At 37.2% G+C, this 24,068-nt stretch overlaps 1 protein-coding gene and 1 non-coding gene across 26 annotated transcripts in view; both read right to left on the bottom strand.

The window, feature by feature from the left end:
* The window catches only part of LOC711523 (ankyrin repeat domain-containing protein 18A), an 82,721-nt gene that overhangs the window by 50,689 nt on the left and 7,964 nt on the right, over positions 1 to 24,068 (bottom strand). For 4 of the 25 annotated variants that reach the window (XM_077966452.1, XM_077966451.1, XM_077966449.1 and 1 more), the window contains exons 4-11: positions 21,963 to 22,069; positions 21,052 to 21,189; positions 18,386 to 18,453; positions 15,093 to 15,227; positions 14,090 to 14,143; positions 12,053 to 12,126; positions 6,135 to 7,049; positions 4,402 to 4,551 (exon numbers count right to left, since the gene is read on the bottom strand). In XM_077966452.1, the coding sequence (XP_077822578.1) occupies positions 4,402 to 4,551; positions 6,135 to 7,049; positions 12,053 to 12,126; positions 14,090 to 14,143; positions 15,093 to 15,227; positions 18,386 to 18,453; positions 21,052 to 21,189; positions 21,963 to 22,069 (1,641 nt within the window). The remainder of the gene's footprint in view (positions 1 to 4,401; positions 4,552 to 6,134; positions 7,050 to 12,052; positions 12,127 to 14,089; positions 14,144 to 15,092; positions 15,228 to 18,385; positions 18,454 to 21,051; positions 21,190 to 21,962; positions 22,070 to 24,068) is intronic. The other 21 variants (XM_077966463.1, XM_077966448.1, XM_077966470.1 and 18 more) reach the window with 13 other exon arrangements.
* Positions 19,580 to 19,682, bottom strand: LOC114672884 (U6 spliceosomal RNA). The gene has a single exon (XR_003723418.1). It is a non-coding gene; the product is annotated as a U6 spliceosomal RNA (small nuclear RNA).

A 24,068-nucleotide genomic window follows, 5' to 3' on the forward strand; every position in this document is an offset into this window, starting at 1 on the left:
GAGTCCACTGGATCTGAATACACTCAATAAAGATATCCTCCTGTATACACCTCAAGGTCTGTCTCTAGTCCTCCTGATTCCACAACAGTGCGATCTCCACTCACTGCAACCTCCACCTCTCGGGTTCACGTGATTATCCTGTCTCAGCCTCCCGAGTAGCTGGGATTACAGGTGCCCACCACCTCACCCAGCTAATTGTTTGTATTTTTAGTAGAGATGGGGTTTCACTATGTTGGCCAGGCAGGTCTTGAACTCCTGACCTCATGATCCGCCCACCTCGGTCTCTCAAAGTGCTGGGATTACAGGCATGAGCCACCATGCCCGGCTGCTACTCCTCTTTTTAAATTCTCTCAGAACTCCTAAAATCTCCAAAGGTTAACCTGGATTCCCTAATATATATTTCCAACTCTGACCTTTTTACTGAGGCTTCTTCCTTCTAGTACACATATTATAGACAATATTTTCAACCACACACTCATACATTGCTACTTGGTGCAGATTACTTTTGTAGATAGTGAATCTTGTCTATTTTATGTTGATTCTTATTGATGTTACTTTGAATATAGTATTATTTTCTAATCTTGAAGGGGGGCTGTCTCACCCTTAGGATATTGACCAGTATACTTTGTACTTTTTCCTTCTTTTCTTTTCTTTTTTTTTCCTTTTTCTTTGGATATTGACCGGTATACTTTGTCCTTCCTTCCTTCCTTTCTTTTCTTTCTCTTTCTTTCTTTCCCTTTTTCTTTCTTTCCTTTCTTTCTTCTTCCTTCCTTCTTTCCTTCCTTCCTTCCTTCTCTCTCTTTCTTTCATATCTCTCTCTCTCTTTCTTCTTTTTTTGACCACTATACTTTGTCCTTTTTTTCTTTTTCTTTCTTTTTTGTTGAGATAGAGTCACAGTCTTTTATCCAGGCTGGAGTGCAGTGGTGTCACGTCGGCTCACTGCAACTTCCATCTCCTGGGTTCAAGTGATTCTCCTGCCTCAGCCTCCCAAGTAGCTGGGACTACAGTTGCACACCACTACACCAAGCTAATTTTTGTATTTTCAGTAGAGACAGGGGTTTGCCATGTTGGCCAGGCTGTTCTTGTACTTCTGGCCTCAGGCAATCCACCCACCTCAGTCTCCCAAAGTGTTGGGATTACAGGCATGAGCCATGGCACCCAGCCCTTTTTTTCTTGTATAATGAAAACTTTCCCATGAGAATCAGATTATCAATTGTTTGCCTTTGTTTCCTTCTAAAGAATTTCCTTTTCCATAGAGATATGGCATGATGAACATCTTGTTCTACAGTTTCTTTCTGGGGACACTCAACTATATCATTGGGAAGCTCCAGTCAAGTAGAGATCTCCCTTCTTCCTAATCGAGATTCTTCATCTCAAAATGGTGTCCACCAAATGTCTTATCCAGGTAGTCTCTTGCTTAGGAACTCATGAAATAAGAACCTTCTGGAGAAGTTAGAAGCTATTGACTGAGATGGTTTAAAGCTGTCCCTTATTATATGTTTTACTCCCAAGGCAGACATCACAGTGGCTAATAATTCTATGCCTGATGTCTAAATCAACTCTATGCGAATCTATAAAAAACATTTTATTTATGAGACAGAGTCTTGCTCTGCTACCCAGGCTGGAGTGCGATGGCTTGATTACCGCTCACTGCAGCCTTGATATTCTGAGCTCAAGCGATCCTCCCACCACAGCCTTCCAATGTAGCTGGGATTACAGGCATGCACCACCATGCCTCATCTGTTAAAAAAAATTTTTTTTGGTAGAGTCAGGGTCTCACTTATATTGCTCTGGCTGGTCTCAAATTCCTGGGCTCAAGCACTGTTCTTGCCTTAGCCTCCCAAAGTGCTAGAATTACTGGCATTAACCACCTCACCAACCAGGTGTTCCATGCAATGGTTTGAGAAGCAGTTCTACACAGAAGCCAGAAGGCCTGGGTCTGAATCCCAGCTCTACCAGATACTAGCTGTGTGAACTTGAGAAAATTAATTTTCTGTGTCTCTGGTTCTTTATCTATGAAATGGAGAGAATAATACCATCTACTTCACTGGGATGTTGGGAAGATTAAACCGGGGACTGACATGAAGTACTTAGAAGAGTACATGGTGCATGGTGAGCTACAGATAAGATTTGCTTAGAAGCACTTAGAAGAGTCCATGTACATAGTGAACTACAGATAAGATTTGCTATTAGCATGGTAATTTTTACTTTTTTATATCTTGACAATTGTACACGTTAGGCAGGTGGCATTCCAATGGGAGTAGTCTCCTATAGCTGCACTGAATCATTCTTCACACCACTGAAAGTGGCAGCAAATGGGGAGCGCATAATTTATAGCTTACTTTTCTCTCCATATGACTCAGTGGGCAACAGTCATGTACGTAGTACAATGTAAACAGCACCTCCTGGATTGAGTAGTACATAACCGACATGACCAGCAGAGACAGGCTGAGCCACGGAGCTGAAAACCCTGGACTCTATTGCTAAATCAAGGCTTCTGAATCAATTCCCTCCCAGAAGCTGTTGCTGTGGCACTGCTTTCACGAGTACTCTGCTGAGCGCTCGGATTAAGGGGCTGTGCTTTCATCAGACAAGCTGCACCCAGAACTGTTCAGCTGACAAACTGGCAACCATCCAGAAATACAGTTTTGGCTACATAGTGAAGGAAGGCAAATTTAGATTCTTTTTTCATACTGAGAAAAACATGAGCATTTGATTGAACAATTCTCCTTTATTAGACTAATTGGTTTTAATTTCATATTTAATTGCTAAAAATACACTTAGAATAAAAAGACTTACTGTGTTAATGTCTCAAAGAAGAAATCATAGGTATGGTATATTTTGTTCTATGCTAAAAGCTGCCAAGCTAAAATATTTTCAATTTATACAAGGATAGGTGACATGCATGTCAGATATTATTTTCCCTTTAAGCAAATTTATGATGAGACAAAATTATCTTCCATCAAAAATAAAAGCCATGTCAAATTAAGGGCTAAGTTATTCTGCAGACTGGGCAACAAGTGCTGAGATGTAAGGTCAGTGAGAGTAAGAACAGTCAGAGAAAGCTTCATGAAGAGGAAATTGCCTGCCAGGTCTGAATGAATGAGGCTAGATGAGCAGGAACTGAGAAGGCAGGAAGGACAGCATGGGTAAAACTGGGGCTGACATCTGCCCAATTAACGCTAGGATAAAGTCCAATGGCAGAGAAATAAAAACATACATCCATACAATAACCTGTAAATGAATGTTCACAACAGCTGTTTTCATAATAGCCAAAAAGTGGAAACAACCTAAAGGTCCATCAGCTGACGAATGAATGGAAAACTGGTGTAGCCATGAAATAGACTATTATGAGACAATAAGAAGGAATAAACTACTGATACGTGCTACAACATGGATAAAATTCTGAAAACATTCTGCTAAGTGAAAGAGCCAGTCAGAAAGGACTTCATATTGTATGACTCTGTGTATATAAAATATGCAGACCATACACATCTATGGAGACAAAAGTGGACGGTGGTTGCCTATAACTGGGGTAGATGGAGAGACATGGGGTAGGGGTAGGTGGAGAGACATGGAGAGGGGTTGCAGTCATGGCTAAGAGATGTGGGGTTGCTTTTCAGAGTGGCGAAAATGTTCTAGCATTGATTGTGCTGATGATTACACAATGCTGCGAATATACTAACAGACACTGAGTTATACATTTTAAATGGTTGAACTGTCTGACATGTGAATTATCTCTCAGTGAAATTGTTTCAAAAATCTCATGGTAGGATCAAGATAATTTTCTCAGCTCTCTATTTTGGATGTACATGCTCTATCAGATCTGAATATTTTTATGCCATTACAGTATATTTTAAATGAAAGGAAGATGAAGGCAATGCCTAACTTTTCAAGCAGTTTGTGAATTAATCTAAAACGTGTGCATTTCAAAGAACAGTATGATGACCTTTCTGTACAAGTTAACCTAGAATCCATGAAATGAATAGGCACAGCTTCTGTGTCCATTCACAAAAGTGAAGAAATAAGACAACTTTCTGCAATATTCCATTAAACATTCTCCTCTGACTCAATCTGGCTTGCCTCACCAAGACAATAAGGAAATTATCTAAAAATACTGTTTAACAGGAAAAAAGTCAATTTTCTGTGAGGAGTGATTTATCATTCTCAACTTTCCCAAGAGTAAACATTGTAAGAGAAAACATATGCAACTATTTTTCAAAATGTCAGAACAAGAGCCAGAGTTGAAGAAATAAGTACGTTATAAAGATAATAAAATGGTAATAATCAATTATAATGAAATTACAAAAACAGGCTGTCCACTGAAATTAGTATCCTAAACACTTTATATTATTCAACCAGCTACAGATTAATGGTCTACATGTTAAATTCCATACATACTTGACTTCCTACTTGAAATAATTTCTTCTTTGAAGCCTGTGTGTCATCCAAATTAATATGACAATGTGATGTACCTTCCAGTGGAGATTCTGACATAGAAAATTTGTTAAGGTGATCAGCCAGTTCTTCTTGAAGTTGTCTCACAATCACCTGATAAAATATTTTTGTTACCAATTTTATAAAGTGCCTTATTATTAAATTATGTTAATATTTAACTCTAGCATACATGCTTTGAAAATTATTACCACACACACAGATTCACTTTCTTTTCCTCATACGTACACATTCTTCTTTATTACTGAATTCAGTGAGGGGCACAGAAGGTGTTATCTTCCTGCCAAATCATTCTCTTACATGACAGATGGATTTAGCCCACTATTCATTCATCTTAGATCCTCAACTCAACCTGAGTTCCTCACATATTCAGTCACCTATTGAAATCCTTCCAACAGATTCCTATCTCAGAATAAAAGTAAAATTCCAATAGCCTTCAAGGCGCTAGGTAACATGGCCTCTAACTCCCTCCCTGACCTCAGCTCCTACATCTGTGTCCCATACTCACTTCCATCCCATTCTCCATGAACTCTGCCACCCCTTATTAGTCTGAAAATGGGGATTCAATGTCAAACTCATAAGTCACAGACAGCTACAAGTATCCTTGTACGGGAAAGAGTTATATCTAAATGATAGCCGTTGAGACTTAAAATGTAAATTATGAGCTAATTATTCATAAAATATTCACAATAAATTATAAATACCTACCAGTGGGAACATTATATCAAATTTTTTTTTGCTAAAATTTGTGACATTTATTCCAAATTGTGATTTTATAACAAGTAGATGTCTTTAAAATTCTAAGTGGTCAGAAAAATACATAATGTGAGACTGACATATTTTTAGACTTAAGTCACATTGGTATGAATCAAAACAAAGTTATACCAACCAAAATACATAAAAGAGAGAGTCACTAAAGGAAAAGCACCACAAGACACAGCAACAAACTTCACTTCATCTGGGAAATCTAGAATTAAGTGTCAAAGCGGCTCACTTAATTGAATCTTAATTTCAAAATACACATTTCAGGTACAAGCATTTCCATTTACCTGCTTCATTATGGTCTTAGAATGTGGCAACATAAAGACATTAAATTTATTATTTCAGTAGTATAAGACTACCTCCCTTATCAACATTGCTCTGTATCTACTAAAATTTCATTGGTGACATAATGTCTTTACTCAAAGGAAAGCATCTGCCAGTTCTACCTTTTATTTTCTGGAAACAAAGTATGTTTCCAAGCTGATACAGTAAACATATTTTTTTGGTTTTGTATTAAAACAGCTTTGTGGAAATATGATTTTTATTAAAACAGCTTTGTTGAAATACGATTTATAGAATTTATCTGTTTTAACAAACAGTTCAAATATTTTTAGTAAATTTACTATGTCGTGCAACCATCTCTACAATCCAACTTTAGAACATTTTCATCACTCCAGGACAATCCCTCATGCCCATTAGCAGTCACCACCCATTTCCAGCCCCAGCCCTACACAAACATTAATCTTCTTTCTGTTCCTATACATGTATTTCCTGGATGATTCATGTAAATGGAATTATACAGTATGGTAAACACATTTTCATCTATTTATTTTTATATTGAACTAGGTTCAACATACAGCCAGAATGAAATGCTTAAATGTTTCCAGAAGGTTAAAAACAGTTTTCTTCATACTTACTTCTCCTTCTGCTTCGTCTTTTTCATACTGAAACAGTTTTTCTTTTAAATAATTATATTCATTCATTAATTCCATATTTTTTTCTTCTGTAAGATCTTCCTTTCCATTCTCAAGACAGTCTTCTTGGATATTAATGACTATCTCTTTATTATTGCCTTCCTTATAAGCATCCTTTAGTTGTTGTTCAAGCAATAGATTTTCAAGTTCTTGATGTATTCTCTCCTCTAAAGAGTTCTGCTTTCCAAAGGATTGACTTTCTTTAGCTTCCTCATTTGGATGCATCTGCTTCATTTCCTTTAATCGATACTGCGCTTGCTTTAGGTCCATCTGTACACTTTCTAAAGCCAGTGTCTTTTCCCTGAGAGCATCTCTTGTCTCATGAAGCTTACCTTTTAAGGTATTGAACTTCACCCGAGCTTTAGAAAGTTGTTTGGTAAGCAACTCATTCTTATCTGTTAATTGAGAAATATTGGAATCCATTTTTTCATGTACAGAAACATCATCTGCTCTCCATAAAACTAGTTCCAGGTCTTTTCTTTCCAAAATTTCATTGTACTCATTTATAGCAGTGGCCAGGCTAGAATGGAGGGATTCAACTTCAACTTCTAGTCTTTCTTTGCTGTGTTTTTCCTTCTCCAATTTTGAATTCAGCCTTGTATTCTCAGCTTTCAGTTCATTAAGCTGTTGCGAATACTGGGCCGTTGTTTTTGTTATCATTTTGTCATTGAGTCTTACACTCTTTTCAAAGTTAGCATTCATTTCTGTAATACTTTTAATTTCCTGAATATATTCTTTTTCCTTTCTGAGACTGTCATTTTTTATTGTGTATAATTCCTGTTTGAGCATGGCAATGTCTCTCTTCAACATGTAATTTCCATACATCACATCCTTCTTTCTTCCATAACTTTGAGAATCCTAAATAAAACAAAACAAATTTTTAGCTAGCACTCAACAAAATAACATATCATGGTTATTTCTGAAGTGAAAGAACAACCTGTACATTCATGGAATTAAAAGTTGCTGTAAGTGGATATCAAACTGGAGAAAAAGTTGAAGTAAAACCTTGAACCTTAGCATACATTTCAAAAAGTTCAAAAATTTATTTGATGTCAGGCCGGGCGCGGTGGCTCAAGCCTGTAATCCCAGCACTTTGGGAGGCCGAGATGGGCGGATCACGAGGTCAGGAGATCGAGACCATCCTGGTGAACACGGTGAAACCCCGTCTCTACTAAAAAGTACAAAAAAACTAGCCGGGCGAGGTGGCGGGTGCCTGTAGTCCCAGCTACTCGGGAGGCTGAGGCAGGAGAATGGCGTAAACCTGGGAGGCAGAGCTTGCAGTGAGCTGAGATCCGGCCACTGCACTCCCGCCTGGGCGACAGAGTGAGACTCCGTCTTAAAAAAAAAAAAAAAAAAAATTAAATTTATTTGATGTCAATGAATCCATAAAAGTAAACACACACACACACACACACACACACACACACACTCTAGAGAATTTTTAAGAATATCAGAATTGGAAAAACCTTTCTCTGAATTACAACAAACTCAAAGCATAAAGTTAAATGTTAAAAATTTTGACTAAAATCTTGAAAAAAGAAAATTGCATTTATACTCTGATATCTAACCCAGACACCACCCTAGAGCAAGAGCTTTACCTCCACATCTATTTGGACAGATAAAATCTCTCAAAGTTTTAAAAGTTCTGTTTCTCTGATCATATTCTATTGTGATTTGACTCAACATTTTTTAGTCAGTTGTAAGAATTACATTTACTAAATCATAAATCTAGACATTGTACTAAGCACTTCTACATACATACATTGATGAACTTATTTAATCATCACAATCCTTAAAGAAGAGAGGTTAAAAATATAAGCAAGCTGCAGGATTTTCCTCAGGGCTTCTGATTCTACTTCTAGTTCTCCATCAGATCACAGGTACTTCTGTGGTGTAAATGTATCAACACAAAAACAGAGAAACAAAAAGACACAGGCATAAAATGTGTCTTCTGTCTTTGTCACCTGGATTCTCCATGAAATAGCCAGATTGAGAGGATGTGACATGTGGGGCTTCAGAAACAGAAAAGAAGCTTTCCCTTTTCTGCACTAAGCTATTCTTTTCCCCACTGTTTGTTCTCCTTATTTTTTCATTTGGATCCTGGGATACCAAAAAAGTGAAGGTGCTCACTGAAATAGAGGAACCAAAGTTTGCCACAACACAAGGAGCTGAGTGAAACTGCTGAGTTGCTAGTGCAGAATCCTGGAAAATGAGATGTTCCTCAAATTTACATTCACTTACCACAAAAGTTTATAGCTGGAAGATATACAGTATAATTGTCCACTCTAGCCCCATTATCTACTTGATAAGGGAAGTAAAACCAAGAAATATTAAGTAACTCACTCAACGCTCCTAAGGTGGCATTACCTAGCATTTCGTGGCACCAAAAGGGAAGATACAATTACATGTTGCTGAATTACATAAATTACCAGATAAATGCATTAAATTCATCAAATAAATTAAAGGTGTGACTTTGGCAAAGCAATTTAATGGCTCAGAGGGTGGTGGGAGGCCTCATCTGCTTTTACTTTGAAAGAAAATCTCTAGATTTTTGTCTATCTTTAGAACACAATGTACAGAACTCAGCCTTCTACTACAGAGTCAAATGCTAAATTTTTGGCTGAGGAGTTATGGTACTTATATGATAAAATCATACATCTCAAAACCTACCATATTTTATGAAACAACATCATGTAAAAGTCTGATTCAACAGAAACATTGGAGAGTGATGATTTTTTTAAATATGTGAAAGTATATATATTTGTTTCCAAAATTATTTAAAGTGGCCATGATGGAATTATAAGTTTAAACAGTTTGAGTCAAACAGATAAACCTGCATGCATGAAGCACACTAAACAGACGTCTTTGGCTGGAAGTATTTGTTGCAACTCTCAAGGTCAGACACATTTTCATGTCTCTTCTCAGTCATTGCTTCCCTCCCATTGTATTACCATTTTATCATTTAAATAAATGTAATTCATATTAAAATGAATATAGAAAAAAGAATCTAGACATTATTTCTTTAGCAATTTCCCTTATGCTTATCTAGTTCAGAAGGTCACATGGTATATGGTTAAATAATTTTCCCAGCACATATGCCACTTGGAAGACTCATAGTGAGACTTAAGTTGATCAATGAGCAAAGATTATGGGAATGTTTTCCAGAACTGTCATTTAGATAGCAGCACTAATCTACTTTGACACGTAACTACACGTTTAGATAACCCCACTGTAACTATACACATGAGATTTTCTTGAGTAGAGAACCAGAAAGAATCAGATAACTTATAATAAGAGAAGCAGCAAGGGAACCTCTTTCTTTTTATAGTTGAACTTCTTTTCTTCAAAGCCAGGACCTCTACTTGTAACAAGCTCACCTCATGCTTAAGCCTTTGCATATCTTGCTGTAAGTCTTCTTCTACATATGCTTTTGATGTTCTGTCACTATGTGGTGGAGAATAACTCACATTTTCTAATTCGGGTTTCATGCTTTTATAGATATTAGCAGTGGGACTGTCACATGTGGGTCCCTGAAACACACTTGCCAGTCATCTTCTAAGCTTTAGAAGAGCTTCTAAGTTCCATATGGCTTGTGGAACAAGCGCTGTATTGGTTTTCGGTTTTTGTAAGTGTCTGTAACAGCAGAAATACTGTAGCTTTCTATCCATATTACATGCTTCAATTCTTTGAAGTGAGCAAACCACAAACCAAAAAGACTTTTTGCATCTCTAGACTGAGGCCAATGTCTAATGTCTAATTTCCAATCTGTGGTATTTTGGGTTGTATTTTCTTGTCATTTGAATATCAAACTCTTAGTCTTCTTTCATTTCAGCCATAACTACTGGGTTCCTTAATTTTTCAATTTCTGTATCATTACAACAATTCTCTTTCTTCTTCATCTCTGTGAGAAATGGCGACATGTCTGGTTTGTTACAATTTTTACAGTCTGATTTATTTTCATTTGAATAAAGCTTAGAAGACGACTGGCAAGTGTGTTTGAGGGACTCCGAGTGTAAATGCAATGACAAGACCTGAGTGAGATGGGCTCGTTCTGTTCAGGCAATGCCTGGAATACTACAGAGTTAAGACACTCCAGGTGTATCTGCTTCCTCAGGGATATTATCAGGGATATGATTCATCAGATTACGGGGCACTCCCTTTAACTTTGTCCCTCTTTAGGTTTACAACGTAAGAGCTCTTCCTCAGGACAAACAGTAATTTTGGATTTTTCAAAACTTTCAACAATCTTCAGTTGAACTTTTTTGTAATGAATTTTTTTTTTGAGATGGACTTTCACTCTTGTTGCCCAGGCTGGAGTGCAATGGCATGATCTTGGCTCAACACAACCTCTGCCTCCCAGGTTCAAGCGATTCTCCTGCCTCAGCCTCCCGAGTAGCTGGGATTGCAGGCATGTGCCACCACATCTGGCTAATTTTGTATTTTTAGTAGAGACGGGGTTTCTCCACGTTGGTCAGGCTGGTCTCAAACTCTCAACCTCAGGTGATCCGCCCGCCTAGGCCTCCCAAAGTGCTGGCATTACAGGTGTGAGTCTTTGTAATGAATTTTAAAGGAAGTCCTGAATATACAGATATATCGTCTTTATTACAATTTTTACCCAGTTCTGGTTCTTGAGACTTTTTTTTTTTTTTTTGCAGGTGCAAAAGTGAAAATTAATTTGCGTCTTTTGTTTCTCAGATGTCTTTTCTGACAGGGTGCATGTTTTAAAATTAACTCTAGTCTCAAGTATGAACAAAGAAAAAATAGAAAATAATTAAAATTGAACTGTGAAACTTAATCTATGTTTTACTACCCCTAAGTTACTGGATTATAACTAAGAAGTAAAAAATAATTTGCCTTGGCTTAATATAGGAGAAAAACATGAGTCAGGAAGCTTAACTCTGTTTGTTTGGAGTAAACTTAATTCATTATGAATTAAATCTGACAGAAATGGGTTCACAGATGATATGTAGTATTCTATAGGCTTTCTCTCTTCAAAGGATTTTTACCTCAGCATACCCTAAATAGTGAACCCCTACAGTGAATTAATATCTCTGAGGATTAACTAAAGAGTTGGCAAATGCTAAATTATTAGAAGCCAAAATGAATACCAATCAGAAAGACAAGAAAATTTTTAGATTCTACTTCAAATATTGTACTGTAATATGACAGTGTTATCTAGAAAGTTATCTGCTTATATCCAGGTCTAATATATTCTAAGCTCCACTAGTGACAGTGGGTTAAAAATTTTTAATAGCATTTTCTATTTATGTTAAAACAAGAAAGTTATTGTTTGTACTCTGACACCAAAGTCCCTTTCTGGAAGGCATGATTCTCTCAATAGGCAGTTGGGCTGATTTTATGACCCCATCCTCTCCCTGAACATAGACACCAAAGGCAACCAGAAACCAAAAGACAGACGAAGTCTTTAACCTCAGCACTGGTGACCAGCAACATAAAACTGCAAAGTTCGAACCACTGGGAACCACTCCTTTAACATGAGGTGAACTCAGGGGCCATCACTGTCCAATTGTTCATAATTTCTCTTGCTTAGTAATACAACTCCATTTCTGATGTTACCTTCTTTATCATGAAGAAGGTTATAAAAATAAAAGAGCAAAGCGACTTCTGGAAATTTCTGGCCTCAATTCCAAGGGTACAGATAGCTATGAGTTACTACAGACTGTAAGAATATTTTAAATTTTATAACTGGCTAAAATGTTTTAAAATTCAATATGAAATTACGATCTGTTGGATTCTAAAATGATAGCCTATAAGGTCACTTCATTTGGACTATGCTATGGTATTAAAGAAAAACAAACAAACAAACCAATAGTAAACCAGAAATTTAAATTGCTATATACCTGTGGCTGTTTATTTCCACTTCTTTCAAGCCTTTCTTGCTTTTCCTCTGAAGCCACTTTTAAGTTGTGTTCTGCTGACAAATCCATATGTTCAGTTAAAATGAATGACTTAGAATAAAGACTATAATCTTTATTAAAATGGATACAAAATAACATACTTTTATTTTATAATTTGAGAGTTTAAATGAAGCTAAATGTTTATTGGAATATTTACATTTTTAAGAAGCACTTCTAATTACCTAAAACTTTAACAAACCACTTGGGGAGACACTAGATATCAGCAGGTTCAAGACATGCAAAAGTCTCAGGGTCACCCACAAATTATTCCACCCAATGTAAATAAACAAAACTGCTGGAAACAAAACAAAATTTAAAAATACAGTGAAAACATATAAAGTAACACTTTACCATTCTCTACTTCATAATAGTATCTTTTAAACAACATGCTAAGTTGTTATTTACTAATAATTTGCAAAATTTTTGTTACTGTTACACCTTTATAATGTACACCCTGTTTTTTACATCTGAAATGTTTTCCTCTACTATTTTGATAAATGTATTTTTGTGTTGTAAGACTCAGAATGTAGGCTGGGCACAGTAGCTCACACCTGTAATCCCATCACTTTGGAAGGTCCAGATGGGATAACTGCTTAAAGCCAGGAGTTTAAGGCCAGTCTGGAGACCATAGTGAAATCCTGACTCTACAGAAAATTTGCCAGGTATGGTGGTGTGTGCCTGTAGTCCCAGCTACTCAAGAGGTTGAGGCAAGAGGATCCCTTAAGCCCAGGAGTTTCAGTTTGCAGTGAGTCTCGATCATGCCACTGCACTCTACCCTGGATGACACAGTAAGAACTTGTTTCCAAAAACAGAAAAAGAAAAAAGGAAAAAAGGCTCAAAATGCTATGTGAAGTCCTCCTTGAATCTGGCTATCATTCTCCACATACACAGGCTCTCCGTCCTTGGGGCTCCCTTAGTCCATTTTTCTAGTGTCCATTTTTCTAGTGTCACTTCACCATCTGAACTGTGCATCATGTTTTTGCACGTCTATCCCCTTTGTTGCTAGACTGTAGCAATCATCTTTGTATAAAGTCTTTATTTTACTAAATGTTTAATTGAGTTCCTGCTAAGTGGTAGGCACTGGGGTTTAAAGAATGAGAATAAAAGCTGTCAGGGATGGTTTTTCTAGAGATCATGCATGGGCTGAGACTTAGACAGTGAGGTTCACCAGATTAAAAGAGGCAGAGGGCAGGAAAGATAGTACATGCCAGGCAGTGGCAAGAGAGGGAGAGAAGCCTCCCAGACTGTATGTATTTGTCTACATGAGAGGGACGGTGACGGGGGCATCACCAGCAGCTCAGTAATGCCAGAAAAAGAGGCAGACAGAGAAAGGGCTGCAGATGGAGATTTGGGCAGAAGCCAGTTTCTGAAAGCCTTATATAAACCAACTATTACTGTTGTTTCTTAAATTTATAAAAAAAGCAAAACAAATTAGAAAAGCATAATTCCAAGAAAAAGACCAACATTTTACTTTATTGTATCTTATCCTATTTGACTTGATTTTTCTTAGAGATGGGGTCTCACTCTGCCACCTAGGCTACAGTGTAAGGTTGCTATCATAACTAACTGCAGGATCAAACTTCTAGGCTCAAGTAATTTTCCTGCTTTAGCCTCCCAAGTAACTGAGATCACAGGGGCAGAACACCACACCCAGCTACAGATTTTTAAAAAATAGACACAAGATTTGGCGATGTTGCCCAGGCTGCTGGACCTCCTAGCCTCAAGGGATGCTTCTATCTCAGCCTCCAACACTGACAAGATTACAGGCAGGAGCCACCATCCCTGGCAACACCAATATTTTCAAATGAATAAACTGGAGCTCCACCGTTTTATTTTATAATGGATGGGTGAAAACCTTGTAATAGACTCATGGACTCCATGGATTTGTGACAAGGAAACTACAGCATTAACTATGGCTGAAGCTTCCCTTGTCTTCCCGTCTCTTCACATGGTTAAGAGTAGAGACACTCAGTGTCTTACCTTTTGCACCTTCTTTCCTTTTTTTCAAATTTGCAGGCTTCACAGCTGCTGTTTCTGCCAAACATGCAAGCTTGTTAGCTATTCCTTCTAGAAAACATCATCCCTCTGCCTCCTTACCTGGCAAAGTTTCACTCACTCTGCATGCTTCCCCTAAATCCTACCCATTTTTTTAGAAGCTTGCAGTCATCACCACAAATTTAAAAGTGCATGGCATCTAATGAACATAATAAATTTCTAGTAAATAATAACTATATGCTCCCAGGTGACACCTATCCTCCATCTACCCTCTACAAAATGGGTCAGCACACTGCAGACCACACGCCAAATCCTGCCTACCATAAGTTTTTTCTCAGTAAAGTTTTATGAGAGTACAGTCATGCCTATTCACTGACATGCTGCCTATGACTGCTTTCACACTACAATGGCAGGGTTGAGTAGCTACGACAGAGATCACATGGCCTTCAGCTGCTTAAATCGTTCTTGAAAGAGAGAGAGAGAGAGAAAGAGAGACCACATGGCCTAAAATATTTCCTATTTGGCCCTTTACAGAAAAAGTTTGCCAATCCCTGCTTTATACCCTGAACAGAATGCCCTAATTCTCAAATTGAATCTAATGCCTCCCCTGCTCACAATTTTCCAATGAATTTCTAAAGCAAACACTGTTGGCTCCCTACCCAAGAGCAGTTCCTTGTTGTTTCTTGCTGGAGAATCACAAATCTATTTGGATATTTATTATCTCAATACTCCTCTCCAGCTTCAAAAGGTAAGTGATTATTCAAAGCTAATCACATAACCACATTTGCTTTCTCAGTGCCTGGTTTAGGAATGAGTATGTGGTGTGACCCAGCTAATAAAATTTTACAAAAAGGGCTGAGCACGGTGGCTCATGCCTGTAACCCCAGCACTTTGGGAGGCCGAGGCGGGCAGAACACGAGATCAAGAGACCGAGACCATCCTGGACAACAAGGTGAAACCCCGTCTCTACTAAACATAGAAAAATTACCTGGGCTTGGTCGCATGTGCCTGTTGTCCCAGCTCCTCGGGAGGCTGAGGCAGGAGAATTGCTTGACCTTGGGAGGTGGAGGCTGCAGTGAGCCGAGATCGTGCCACTGGACTCCAGACTGGCGACAGAGAGAGACTACATCCCCCCCCAAAAAAAAAAAAATTACAAAAAGTCCCCTGCAAGGTTCGGAGTTTTCTCCCAATTTAAAAGACACATGTGAAGAAAAGCAGCCCTTCCAGCCTTTAGATACTGTCTTGTGAGAACAGGATGTTTGGAGCTGTTGCTAAGTAGCCAACCATGAAAGGAGACATGAACAAGACACTGCCAACAGCATAGCTGAAAGAGGAACATGTGGGATCCAATAATATCACCGGACAACCAAAACAAGCCTGGTTCTTATGGTTTGGCCACTGTTATGTCCTCTAGTATCTGCAGCCAAAAGCATTCTACCTCAGAAGTTTCACCTGGCCCACAGGATGAGATCCACTCAGCTCTATACTATTAAAAGTCTTTTACTGGACTTGTTTCTAGACACAGGTAAACCAACAACAAAGTCTCTCCTAAGCCTGCCTTCACTGACACACACTAAACACGATAAATACGTAATAAATAATAACTGTGAGCTGTTTTCACCTCATTACCAAGCTCTCCATATATATTTTTTGCACTAGTAAATTTGAGCTGCTCATAAACTCTACAAAGTTCACTCAGGTGTCCTATCTTTTGAACTTGCTCCTCGTGTTTTAAAACTTTCATTCCTCGTGGCTGCTGCTTCTGTCAAACATGCAAGCTTGTTAGATACTCCTTCTGCCAAGCATCATCCCTCTGCCTCCTTACCTGGCAAAGTTCCACCCACTCTGCACACTTACCCTAAATCCTACCCACATTTTAGAAGCTTGCATTCATTACCACAAACATAAACGTGCTTGGCACGTACTGAACATGATACATATATAATAAATAATAACTATAAGCTCCCAGGTGACATTGGACATACAGTAAGCACTATTTAAGGTGGTAAATAAATAACAGTGGTAATAACAATCTCCTAACTGCATTTTTTAAATGTATTTTGTAACATTGGAAAAATGCTTAGTCTATAAAAGATAAATGATAGTTATTTTTTAAGTGGACAAGTATATGAATGAATTAAAATATTTTTCTTAAAAAGTCTGTTAAAAAACACAAAAATTAAATAGTTATCTATATTCTAATATTCTATTATGAGCACCTTAAAGACAAAAACTACGTCAATTCCATCTTTGTCTCGTGCATTTGCCAAACCTAACTTATAGAAGTGGTTTGATAAATATATACTAAATTAACGGTGTCTTTATACAGTTCAGACTGTACAACACATTAGGTGTTATACTTTTGTTATTGTGAACCATTTTTATAATTTTATTATAATTTAAAAAAATTTTTTGAGCCTAGAGTTTGGTTATTGGAATATTTATTATGATCATCTCTTGCCTAATGGTTACCAGAGTTTTTTTTTTGTTTTTTGAGATGGAATCTTGCTCTGTCACCCAGGCTGGAGTGCAGTGGCACGTTCTCAGCTCACTGCAATCTCCACCTCCAAGGTTCAAACAATTCTCCTGCCTCAGCGTCCCGAGTAGTTGGGAATATGGGTGCCCACCCCCATGCCTGGTTACTTTTTGTACTTTTAGTAGAGATAGGGTTTCACCATGTTGGCCAGGCTGGTCTCAAACTCCTGACCTCAAGTGATCTGCCTTCCTTGGCCTCCCAAGTGCTGGGATTACATGCATGAGCCACCACGCCCAGCCTGGTAACAGATTATCTTGTCCCAACAAAATTACTATTATTATAATTATCCAGCATATAAAAAAACACAGCTTGTTCTAAGAAGTGAATATATCTCATGAGGTTCCAACTTATGGTGAATAAATTAAAAGTAGACCTTGTTTGTATAAGAATATGTAACATAACTTCTGCTTCTCGGGAAGGGATTACTTTTCTGTCTTCTGCATTCCGTAGGTATCTTCAGAAATAATCTCCTATTTGTATGGGTGCACAATGGCTCAGTTTTATGGTTCTTATTGCCATTTGTTTATGGTATCAGAAAGGGATTGTTGAATTCCCAGTTCTAAAGACAGTTACTTTCTTAGTGACACAGATTCCTGTATAATACACTTGACCCTGAACAATAAGAGTTTGAACTGCAGGGGTCCACTTATATGCAGATTTTTCTTCTGCTTCTGCAACCAAGAGACAGCAAAACCAACCATTTTCTTCCTCCTCAGCCTAATTAACCTGAAGATGATGAAGATGAAGACCTTTGGGAGGATTCACTTATGTTTATGAATAGTAGGTATGTTTTTTTCTTTTCTATGATTTTCTTTGTAACAGCTTCATTTCTCTAGCTTATTTTATTCTAAAAGCATAGTATATAATAATGCAACACATACCAACTATGTGTTCATCGACTGTTTATGTTATCAGTAAAGTTTCCAGTCAATGGTAGGCTATTAGTAGTTATGTTTGGAAGGAGTCAAAGTTATACTCAGATTTTCAACTGCACAGGGATCAGAGTCCCTAACTCCCACAACATTCAAGAATCAACTGTAATTAACATTTATTTACTAAATATAAACCATTTACTATAAAAGTTAAATAGAAGATCCATTTGCATAACAAGTGCAATTTGTAACAATGTAATTATATAGGAAAATGCAACATGTTAACTTAAAAATCTAATTTCTTATTTATATTAATACAAAAATATAATGTAGAATTTCAGGGATCATAAACGAATTTTTTTCAGAGAATACTGTTTGAGATTGAGAACTAACTTCTTAAATAACTGAATTCTAAACTAAAGAAATTAAATTTAAAAAATTAATTTATACATAAATATACATATTTTAAACTGCTCTTTTATGATTAAAAATACGTAATCTTACTTTTTTTGGTTTTTTTCGGAGATAGAGTCTCGCTCTTTCATCCAGGCTAGAGTGCAGTGGTGCCATCTCAGCTCACTGCAACCTCCACTTCCTGGGTTCAAGTGATTCTCCTGCCTCAGCCTCCCAAGTAGCTGGGATTACAGGCGCCCGCCACCATGCCCAGCTAATTTTCGTATTTTTAGTAGAGATGGGGTTTCACCATGTTAGCCAGGCTGGTCTCAAAATCCTGACCTCAGGTGATCCACCCGCCTTGGCCTCCCAAAGAGCTGGTATTACATGTTTGAGCCACCACGCCTGGCCTGTAATTTTGCTTTTTAAAATCAGTAAGACCACCAAGAGAAATGAGAAATTTACTATCAGAAGTCTTACCTTGATTGTCATTTCGAAGATGATTTTTAAGTATCTTATTTTTATGTTCCAAAATTTGTTGTTGAATGCTATGCATAATAAATGTAATAAATAAAATTAGTATTTTAATAGTGATATGAAAAATATTTACCAAACATATTAAATTCTTAAAGCATTTCAGACAATATCAGAGCTAATATCAGAACTCTAATGTCCAATACACTTTAAAATTTTAAGCTGTATAAACTTATTAAGCTTCTAATTAAAGAAGAAAAACAGGAAGTACTCATAAACTGAGAAAAACATAGCTCAGTAAGTTAATTCTAATTAGCTTAACAGCCTGGAAACCGTCCTGCACTCAGAGTAAGTCCTCGCTCTGTGACCAATAGGTATTTTGTTTTCAGACCAGTTGCTTCTCTTAGGCTCCATGGCTTCTTCTAAAAAACAAAGATTTTACTACTTGACTTCACTAGGTTGTTAGGAGGATGTAATGAGGTAAAATGTTTAAATGTTCAGAGAAATAGTAAAGCAATGGAAAAATTTATTCTTGAGCCGCATTGCTGGAACAATTTTGGAATCTCAAATAAAACCTGATGGGTGTTTTTTCATAGGTTCTAATATTTGAATGTCACAGTTTTCAGAGAATATTATTAAGTGCTAATTTTGGTTATTAGTTCTATTCATTGTGGCTTATAGTTCAGAGCATTTTAGCTAGCTCATAACTTATAACTAAATTTATATATAAATATATTATTGTCTCATTAAAACATATAACCTAATTGTCCCCTATTACTGAGCTCATCAATCACACCAAGGGCAGAAAACTAATAGATGTCAAAACCTGGCTGGGACAACTACCATTCCTTCTCTACCTCCTCAAACTCAGAGCCAGCAGGTCTGTGTCAGAGGCTGCATCTTCTGGGTCCTCTCCGACTGACACACAAGACAAAGCCTTGCTTGTATTGTTTTTCAGTTCCATGAAAGAGATGCAAGTTGATGTTTCTTCATTTCCAAGTCATGTACTAACAACATATTTGCATATAACATCCCTTATGCCACTCAGCTCTGTTCTCATTTCACAGATCACCTTACATGAATACTTCTATAATGATCATAATAACAATTTCCATATTGGGTGACTCCTGTTTTGGTTTGACTCACATTATTTCCTTGAAGCTAGTTAACAAATAGTCAAATGACCTTCTGGGGACCATGCAACATGTGGAATGCTTTCTGAATTTGTGTGCCATCCTTAGGCAGCAGGCATGCTTATCTGTTCTGTAATGATCCAATTTTAGAATATGTGCTGCTGAAACAAGTATAAAGCCCTGTTTTATACACGGATACTCAAAAGTCATGGATGAGGCTTAGCTCTGTTAAATCTAAATTACCTACTTTAGATACAGAGAATTCTGTTGAATGACTTCCTGTGAGGTAGAATTTTAAAATATTTTAAAAACTTGAGGTGGAGATGCAAAGAGCCTGACAGGTTTTCATTATTATGGAAACACATTACTTGAGGGGCCAACTCCAAGTTGGTGCTCATTACTCTATTGAAGGATAATGTGGAACATTCTGCTATCTAACAAAAGGCTACACGGGACAGAAAAAAGGCTCAAGGTACAGATGTGACAACAAAAGGCAAAGGGACCTCTGCTCTCTTCCTGCAACATTATTTGAACATCCCTGACTGTTGAGTACAATCCAACTAATATTTGCTAGAGAACAGATGGACACTGGTCTCAAAGGATAACATACCATGAAGGTATAGGCTAGGCCAAGCTAAGACGTGGGCTACAAATAAGGTTTTTAGTATTAGGGAGAAGGTCAATTTACTCACTACGTGTGTGGGTAAAGCTAGGAGGCCTTTCTGCCAGAGCAGGGTGCTGGGAACAATGGCTGAGCCTATCTATGTACATGAACTAAAAAACATTGTAGCTGTGGACACTGTGTATGAGTCATCATGAAGAGAGAGGGATCTGAATCAGTAAGGGCATCCTGGTACCAAAAGTCAATCATTACCAGATTGCAGGACAAGTTACAATGGCAGCAATACAGGAAGTGAATCAATGGAAACAACAGAATGACTAGAACGGCCTTTTCCCCCCTTCTTCTGACTTGTAAAGCAAGATTGTCTTCCTTGGACTTAGGGAACCCCTTAGCTTTTTGAAAAATTCAAAGCAGGAAGGCATAAGAGATAGCCCCAGGGAATAAATACAAGATTTTCTGCTAAACTGGACATTTCAAGACCCAACAACTAATTTGGAAAGTCAGGCCAGCCATGGTGGCCTTTGCGAGGCCGAGGCAGGAGAATCACTTGAGCTCAGGAACATGGGCAACATAGTGAGACTTTGTTTAAAAAAAAGAAGAAGAAAGAAGAAAGAAAAAAAGAAAGTAAAAGATGTGACATTATTTATGTCTCACATACAAGGGTAATACCTGGAATGAAATGAACAACACTGAGATCCCTAGGGATAAAGGTCTTCAAAGATTCTGAAAGAATCTTGCACTCATTGCTACTTCTAACTAGTCTAGCTTTCTGTTTGATTTCTGGCTAAAAAGTGGACTAACTTGTTGCCATTCCAAACTACTTCAACCAAACTATGAACTCTCACCTAATGTATAAGATGCAATATTTGTAATTATTTTAAACCTTAATGTAGTATTAACCTAATATAAGCATATACCTTCTCAAATCACAACAAACAGCATAATCCTCAGCAGTTTGGCCAAACATGTCTTGAGAAAAGATATTTATATTTTGCTGAAGGAGGAGGCTGACGATACTTGATGAGCTATGCTGCACAGCAAGCATGAGGGCTGTTCTAAAATAACAAAGAAATAACAGCACTCAAGAACTTTAATAAAGATATTTAATTAGCAAATTGGATACACTTTACCGATTTCATATCTTGCCTCTCAGGATAGACATAATAACCATTTACATGTACTAGCTTATGTGTATAAGCATCTTGGGTGCTCAAGTGTTCATCTTGGTAAATTACCACCAAGGCTAGAAGGCAGGGACAACAAGGAAGCTTCTTGTCCCACTGGGATATGACATAATACAAGCTCTTAATTTATAATCCTTTGATGGCCAAGAAACTGTGCTAAGGTCACTTATCTAAAGTAGGCAAAGATTTAGATGAAGATTTCCCCATTGCTTTCCTAGTCTGATATATTGTAACTCAAAGTCAGCTAGGGATCAAACATGTAAGAGCTATCTGCAGGCTGAAAACAACAGCAACAACAACAATAATAGTGATAGTAGTTGTTGTAAACTGAAAGTTAAAGTCTATGCTTTATAAAATTAAGAAAATACAAAACCCCTTTAGTTATTATGATTACAGGACCAAAAACATCAGATTACAAATAACAGTCTATAAGAAAAGATGAATCCTACTATATACTGTTTTTGATGTTGCTCAGTCCAAATAACTGCTTTTCTACCTAACTGATTATTTGTATTATTTTTTACTATATGTCAATAATTATAAGTGAATCTTATTAACATTTCTCACTTGAGTTACCACTCCAGAACACTCAGGTTTTTAGGAAATAAACAAAAAACAACAAAAAAACACAAAAACTATTGCACCTTCTGAAATTGTCAACGGCATGTATATTTGCCTGGTTCTTCAATAAAAATTCCACCATTTGCTGTCTCCTAGAATTTATAGCAAACAAAAGTGGAGTGTTTCCCTCCTGTAAGAAAGCAAAATCAATTTATAATTCACAAAATTACATATTTCTCAACTGAACTAAAAATCTTCTATAAGATGCTATGAACTTAAACTTACAATATAGAAAGAAAGTAAATGCAAAGCAGTCCCTTCCTTTTCACTCCTCTGTGCTTTCCCACACACTGCCTTGCAAACACCCCTCCTCTGCCTCCCCACGTTAACTTCGGTCATCTCCAAAACTCACTTTATTTACCAGTCCCAAAAATCCTTGCTTCTATCTCAGCATTTAGCACAGTATATTGTAATTATTTCATTGTTTCCCACTGAAACCAAGAGCTTCTTGAGGGCAAGGGCTGTATCTTTTTTCTCTATAACCCTAAAACCTAAGACATAGTAGCAAATGCTTTAAGTTTTTAAAATAAATTAATGATTTAAATTATCTCTAGAGCAGTGTTTCTTAAACTACATTTCAAAGAATATTTGTTTTACCAGAAGAACTGTACCCCAACGAAAAGGTTCCATGATCATCTGCATTTGAGAAGTATTACAAAACTGTATTACATGGCCAAAAATCTAGAAATCCCTTGAACTTTGCCTAATCTCAATTTGACAATACTTTTTGTGGCAAACATTAACACTTTAGGAACTAGAGTTTCAGGGACACAGTTGTCAGAGCTTTGCAATACAAATGTAGGTTTCCTCTGGGTGGTACAAACTTACTTGATTCACTTGCATCAATGGTGTCAGGATGTCAATGTCAGGCACTCCTGATGCAAAGGGGCTACTAAAGAAATGAGCTCTGAATTAAGAGAGATTGGCTTCAAATGCACTTATTTTCCTTACTATTAAATAGTGCATGGGATTTTTCCTAATACAAGAGGATAGATTTTTATCTTAACTTAGAAAGTTCAGTATGTTCTGTGTAATACAGACCAGTTAAAAATTTTTGAAAATAAATATTAAAAAGCAAAGCTCAGTAAGAAATTTTATTCTCAATTATAATGATAATCCTGGGATGCTAATGCAACTATACTTTTTAAATCCATTTGTATTGGTTTCCATTTAAATTGCTATTTAACATTATTTTTTTACTTTAGGCAAAATATAAATCAGAAATAAAAATACAATGGCTTCTCAATAAAAGTTCTAATATTGATGTATAGGGCTTATTTCTAGCATAACAAAAGCCAGTAAGTTACTTGCTTTTTTGTTGTTTGTTTTGAGACAGAGTCTCACCCTGTCGCTCAGGCTGCAGTGCAGTGGTGGCATGATCTCCCCTCAATGCAAGCTCTGCCTCCTGGGTTCACGCCATTCTCCTGCCTCAGCCTCCCAAGTAGCTGGGACTATAGTTGCCAGCTAATTTTTTGTATTTTTAGTAGAGACAGGGTTTCACCATGTTAGCCAGGATGGTCTGGATCTCCTGACCTCGTGATCTGCCTGCCTCGGCCTCCCAAAGTGCTGGGATTACAGGTGTGAGCCACCATGCCCAGTCGTCACTTGCATTTTTAAGGGACATTGCTGAGAATAAAGATATAATGTCTGCAATATTCATAATCTATCCACTTCTCAGCAGGCATAACCTAAAAAAGGCTTCTAGGCATTCTTATGAGAAGATGACTATTTGTGGTATAGATATAAAAAAAGAGTTAAACTTCTGAATTCTAAAATCCAACTCTATAATTGAGGGATTTATATAAACTATAGACTATATATTATGAACCAATATATGCTGTCTTGAAAAACTTGATATCTTTATGAAAATATACTATAAAAAAGGAGTTGTAAACTCAAATACTTGTAAGGATGAAGGAGGTTACCTAAGTAAGTGAAGTACTCAGGTGGGCTCAGTAGCAAACTGGAGAATATGTGCCTCCTACACAGGGCAACCTCTGCACAGCAGACTAAGCACTGATGCAGTTCAGGGGACACTAGATTTGATTCTTAAGCCTGAGGTCCAGATTTCTGCATAAGTCTACTAAATTTTACATGTTGACTCAATTTAAAGAGGCAAAGAACAAATC

Source organism: Macaca mulatta, chromosome 15 (genome assembly GCF_049350105.2).
Source record: "Macaca mulatta isolate MMU2019108-1 chromosome 15, T2T-MMU8v2.0, whole genome shotgun sequence".
Taxonomy (NCBI): domain Eukaryota; kingdom Metazoa; phylum Chordata; class Mammalia; order Primates; family Cercopithecidae; genus Macaca; species Macaca mulatta.